Source organism: Melanostigma gelatinosum (assembly GCF_949748355.1).
Source record: "Melanostigma gelatinosum genome assembly, chromosome: 18".
Lineage (NCBI taxonomy): Eukaryota > Metazoa > Chordata > Actinopteri > Perciformes > Zoarcidae > Melanostigma > Melanostigma gelatinosum.
In genome coordinates, this window is record NC_136651.1 from 336,873 (window position 1) to 341,872 (window position 5,000).

Consider the following 5,000-nt stretch of genomic DNA (forward strand, 5'->3'; position numbering starts at 1 on the left):
ATCTGTATTATTAAATGAAACAGCTGCTTTATGAAATACAACATCTGTATCATGAATGAAATATCTGTATCATTAAATTAAACATCTGTATCATGAATTAAACATCTGTATTATTAAATTAAACATCTGTATCATGAATTAAACATCTGTATCATTAAATTAAACATCTGCTTTATGAAACACAACATCTGTATCATGAAATAAACATCGGTATCATTAAATGAAACATCTGTATCATGAATTAAATATCTGTATCATTAAATTAAACATCTGTATCATTCAATTAAACATCTGTATCATGAATTAAATATCTGTATCATAAAATGAAACATCTGTATCATTCAATTAAACATCTGCATCATTAAATGAAACATCTGTATCATTAAATGAAACATCTGTATCATGCATAAAATATCTGTATCATTAAATCAAACATCTGTATCATTAAATGAAACATCTATCATTCAATTAAACATCTGTATCATTCAATTAAACATCTGTATCATTCAATTAAACATCTGTATCATTACATGAAACATCTGTATCATTAAATTAAACACCTCTATCATTAAATTAAACATCTGTATCATTAAATTAAACATCTGTATCATTAAATGAAACATCTGTATCATGAATTAAATATCTGTATCATTAAATTAAACATCTGCTTTATGAAATACAACATCTGTATCATGAATTAAATATCTGTATCATTCAATGAAACATCTGTATCATTAAATTAAATATCTGTATCATTAAATTAAACATCTGTATCATTAAATTAAACATCTGTATCATTAAATTAAACATCTGTATCATTAAATGAAACATCTGTATCATGAATTAAATATCTGTATCATTAAATTAAACATCTGCTTTATGAAATACAACAGCTGTATCATGAATTAAATATCTGTATCATTCAATGAAACATCTGTATCATTAAATTAAATATCTGTATCATTAAATTAAACATCTGTATCATTCAATTAAACATCTGTATCATTAAATTAAACATCTGTATCATTAAATGCAACATCTGTATCATGAATTAAATATCTGTATCATTAAATTAAACATCTGCTTAATGAAATACAACAGCTGTATCATGAATTAAATATCTGTATCATTCAATGAAACATCTGTATCATTAAATTCAATATCTGTATCATTAAATTAAACATCTGTATCATTAAATTAAACATATGTTTCATGAATTAAATACCTGAATCATTAAATTAAACATCTGTATCATCAAATTAAACATCTGTATCATTCAATTAAACATCTGTGTCATTAAATTAAACATCTGTATCATTAAATGAAACATCTGTATTGGTGTATTTGATATTATTAACATCCTTTATTATATTAAACATCTGTATTATTAAATAAACTTCTTTGTTATATGTATCATTAAATGAAACATCTGTATTGGTATATTTGATATTATTAAATGTCCTTTATTATATTAAACATCTGTATTATTAAATAAACTTCTGGATTATAATATGTATCATTAAATGAAACATCTGTATTGGTATATTTGATATTATTAAATGTCCTTTATTATATTACACATCTGTATTATGAAATAGACTTCTATGTTGTAATAGGTATCATTAAATTAAACATCTGTATCATGAATTAAACATCTGTATCATTAAATGAAACATCTGTATCATTAAATGAAACATCTGTATCATGAATTAAATATCTGTATCATTAAATTAAACATCTGTATCATGAATAAAATATCTGTATCATTAAATGAAACATCTGTATCATGAAGTAAATATCGGTATCATTAAATGAAACATCTGTATCATGAATTAAATATCTGTATCATCAAATGAAACATCTGTATCATGAATTAAATATCTGTACCATTAAATGAAACATCTGTATCATTCAATTGGACATCTGTATCATTAAATGAAACATCTGTATCATTAAATGAAACATCTGTATCATTAAATGAAACATCTGTATCATTAAATGAAACATCTATCATTAAATGAAACATCTATCATTAAATGAAACATCTGTATCATTAAATTAAACATCTGCATCATTCAATTAAACATCTGTGTCATCAAATGAAACATCTGTATCATTAAATTAAACATCTATCATTAAATGAAACATCTGTATCATTTAATTAAACATCTGTATCATTAAATGAAACATCTGTATCATTAAATGAAACATCTGTATCATTAAATGAAACATCTGTATCATGAATTAAATATCTGTATCATTAAATTAAACATCTGCTTTATGAAATACAACATCTGTATCATGAATTAAATATCTGTATCATTAAATGAAACATCTGTATCATTAAATTAAATATCTGTATCATTAAATTAAACATCTGTATCATTAAATTAAACATCTGTATCATTCAATTAAACATCTGTATCATTCAATTAAACATCTGTATCATGAATTAAATATCTGTATCATTAAATGAAACATCTGTATTGGTACATTGATGTTATTAAATGTCCTTCATTGTATTAAACATCTGTATTATTAAATACACTTCTATGTTATATGTATCATTAAATGAAACATCTGTATTGTATATTTGATATTTTTAAATGTCCTTTATTATATTAAACATCTGTATTATTAAATAAACTTCTGGATTATAATATGTATCATGAAATGAAACATCTGTATTGGTATATTTGATATTATTAAATGTCCTTTATTATATTAAACATCTGTATTATTAAATAAACTTCTTTGTTATAATATGTATCATTAAATGAAACATCTGTATTGTATATTTGATATTTTTAAATGTCCTTTATTATATTAAACATCTGTATTATTAAATAAACTTCTGGATTATAATATGTATCATGAAATGAAACATCTGTATTGGTATATTTGATATTATTAAATGTCCTTTATTATATTAAACATCTGTATTATTAAATAAACTTCTATGTTATAATATGTATCATTAAATGAAACATCTGTATTGGTATATTTGATATTATTACCATCCTTTATTATATTAAACATCTGTATTATTAAATAAACTTCTTTGTTATAATATGTATCATTAAATGAAACATCTGTATTGTATATTTGATATTTTTAAATGTCCTTTATTATATTAAACATCTGTATTATTAAATAAACTTCTGGATTATAATATGTATCATGAAATGAAACATCTGTATTGGTATATTTGATATTATTAAATGTCCTTTATTATATTAAACATCTGTATTATTAAATAAACTTCTGGATTATAATATGTATCATGAAATGAAACATCTGTATTGGTATATTTGATATTATTAACGTCCTTTATTAACAGCCTGATTCAGCGGCTCGTCGCGGAGCAGCGGACGCCGACACACACGCACCTCAACAGGGACACGAACTTCTCCTCTGACGACAGACTCGCGTCGATGGTGACGGACAGAAAGCGTCGGTCCACGCGGTGGATCACCGCGGAGAGATCTAGCTCCACGGCGGAAGAGTTCCGGTCCGGGTCTCTGATGAGCTGGACTCCGGATCCAGTGGTCTGGTTCCAGAGGACCAGGACCAGAACCAGCAGCAGACCAGCGGACTCCATGAAGACGGACTGGAGCTCCGACACTTCCTGTTTCACAGCCGGAGACCAGCGACCTTCTTCCGCATGGACTGTTCACACTGAGCCGGATCTACTTTTAGTAGTCTACAAGTACTAGTCTACAAGTACTACAACAGGTCATACATTCACAGTACTGAAATATAAAGTACTACATCACGAAGTGAAGCCCAGCAGTCAGAAGTACACTAAAGTAAAAGTACAGAAGTATTTGAGACAAAATATACTGAAGAATCATATTAAAGTACCCAAAGTACAGATTACTGCTGTAATAGTATTGATTTAACACTGTTTCATGTAATTTAATCTGTAAATATCATTTTATGAATTTAAAACATGTGTTTTAATAAAACATAATGTGAACGTGTAATGTAACTAAAGCTGTCAGAAGTACTACTTTTAAAAGTACAACACTTACCTCTTAAGATAAAGTTGAGCAGAAGTATAAAGAAGCAGAGTACTGGGGTAATTGTACTTAATTACTTTCCACCGCTGCATTTTTAAAGTAACTCAAGTATTGTATTGAGGTACTTTACTTGAGTATTTCCATATACTTCTACATCTCAGAGGTAAGTATTGTACTTTTATTCATCTGACAGCTTCAGATTATGAATCCACGAATAATCTTCCACGTCGAGTTTTAAAACCATAAACGGAGTCTTTGTGCAGGTGAACTTCCTGTGACATCACCGGTCAGGTGTGACATCATCACCTCCATCTCCGTGACATCACTACCTCCTGTGTCCTAAAACTCTATAAAAACACCAAATACTGTATTATTATTATTATTATTATCCACTTTCACTGAGTTTAACTCTTAACAGATATGACTTCATCTTCAGACTGTTAACCCTTCAGTGATGATGATGATGATGATGAGTGATGAGTGATGCCTCTAGTGGACAGCAGGAGAACAACACGACACATTATAGCAATCATTCTATGATGTGATGGTTTTAATGATTTAATGGTTTTTGTGTATTTATTTTTGATACAAACTTTATAAACTTATTCGAGGAACTGATTTTGACCTAAAAACATAAATACAATGTGATATTTACAGATAATATTTATGCCAAATGCACATCAACAGACAAAATAAGCAATGAATAAAAGATGAAAGTGATCACGAGGTTAAACTACTTTCACGAGGTGTTGAATGAAGCGAACATTAAAGCTGAAATCCTTATGAGACGACACGTCGAGTCCTTGTTGTACATTATTTTAAGAATAACAGTAAAAGACAAACAAAGAGAATAAAACTTCTCTGGAACAAAGAACTCAGACGAGTCGTCGTGTTTCAGCCGTCGGCTGATCTGAAGGTTTCATCAGCAGCTCGTCTACTTCCTCCTGAAGAGCTGAAGCTCTGTCACTGAGCAACATC

General features: G+C 27.8%; 2 protein-coding genes across 2 annotated transcripts in view; both read right to left on the reverse strand.

Annotated features, from left to right (window-relative positions):
• The window catches only part of hpse (heparanase), a gene marked incomplete at its 5' end in the record, with an annotated part of 15,515 nt that extends 11,914 nt beyond the window's left edge, over positions 1-3,601 (reverse strand). Inside the window, one exon of the mRNA XM_079289332.1 lies at positions 3,390-3,601. Coding sequence (XP_079145458.1) covers positions 3,390-3,601 — 212 coding nt within the window. The remainder of the gene's footprint in view (positions 1-3,389) is intronic.
• Positions 3,602-4,596: 995 nt separating this feature from the next.
• Positions 4,597-5,000, reverse strand: part of helq (helicase, POLQ like) — a 22,966-nt gene continuing 22,562 nt past the window's right edge. The window contains exon 19 of the mRNA XM_079290025.1: positions 4,597-4,999. Within this exon, the coding sequence (XP_079146151.1) occupies positions 4,898-4,999 (102 nt within the window). The 3' untranslated portion in view covers positions 4,597-4,897. The remainder of the gene's footprint in view (position 5,000) is intronic.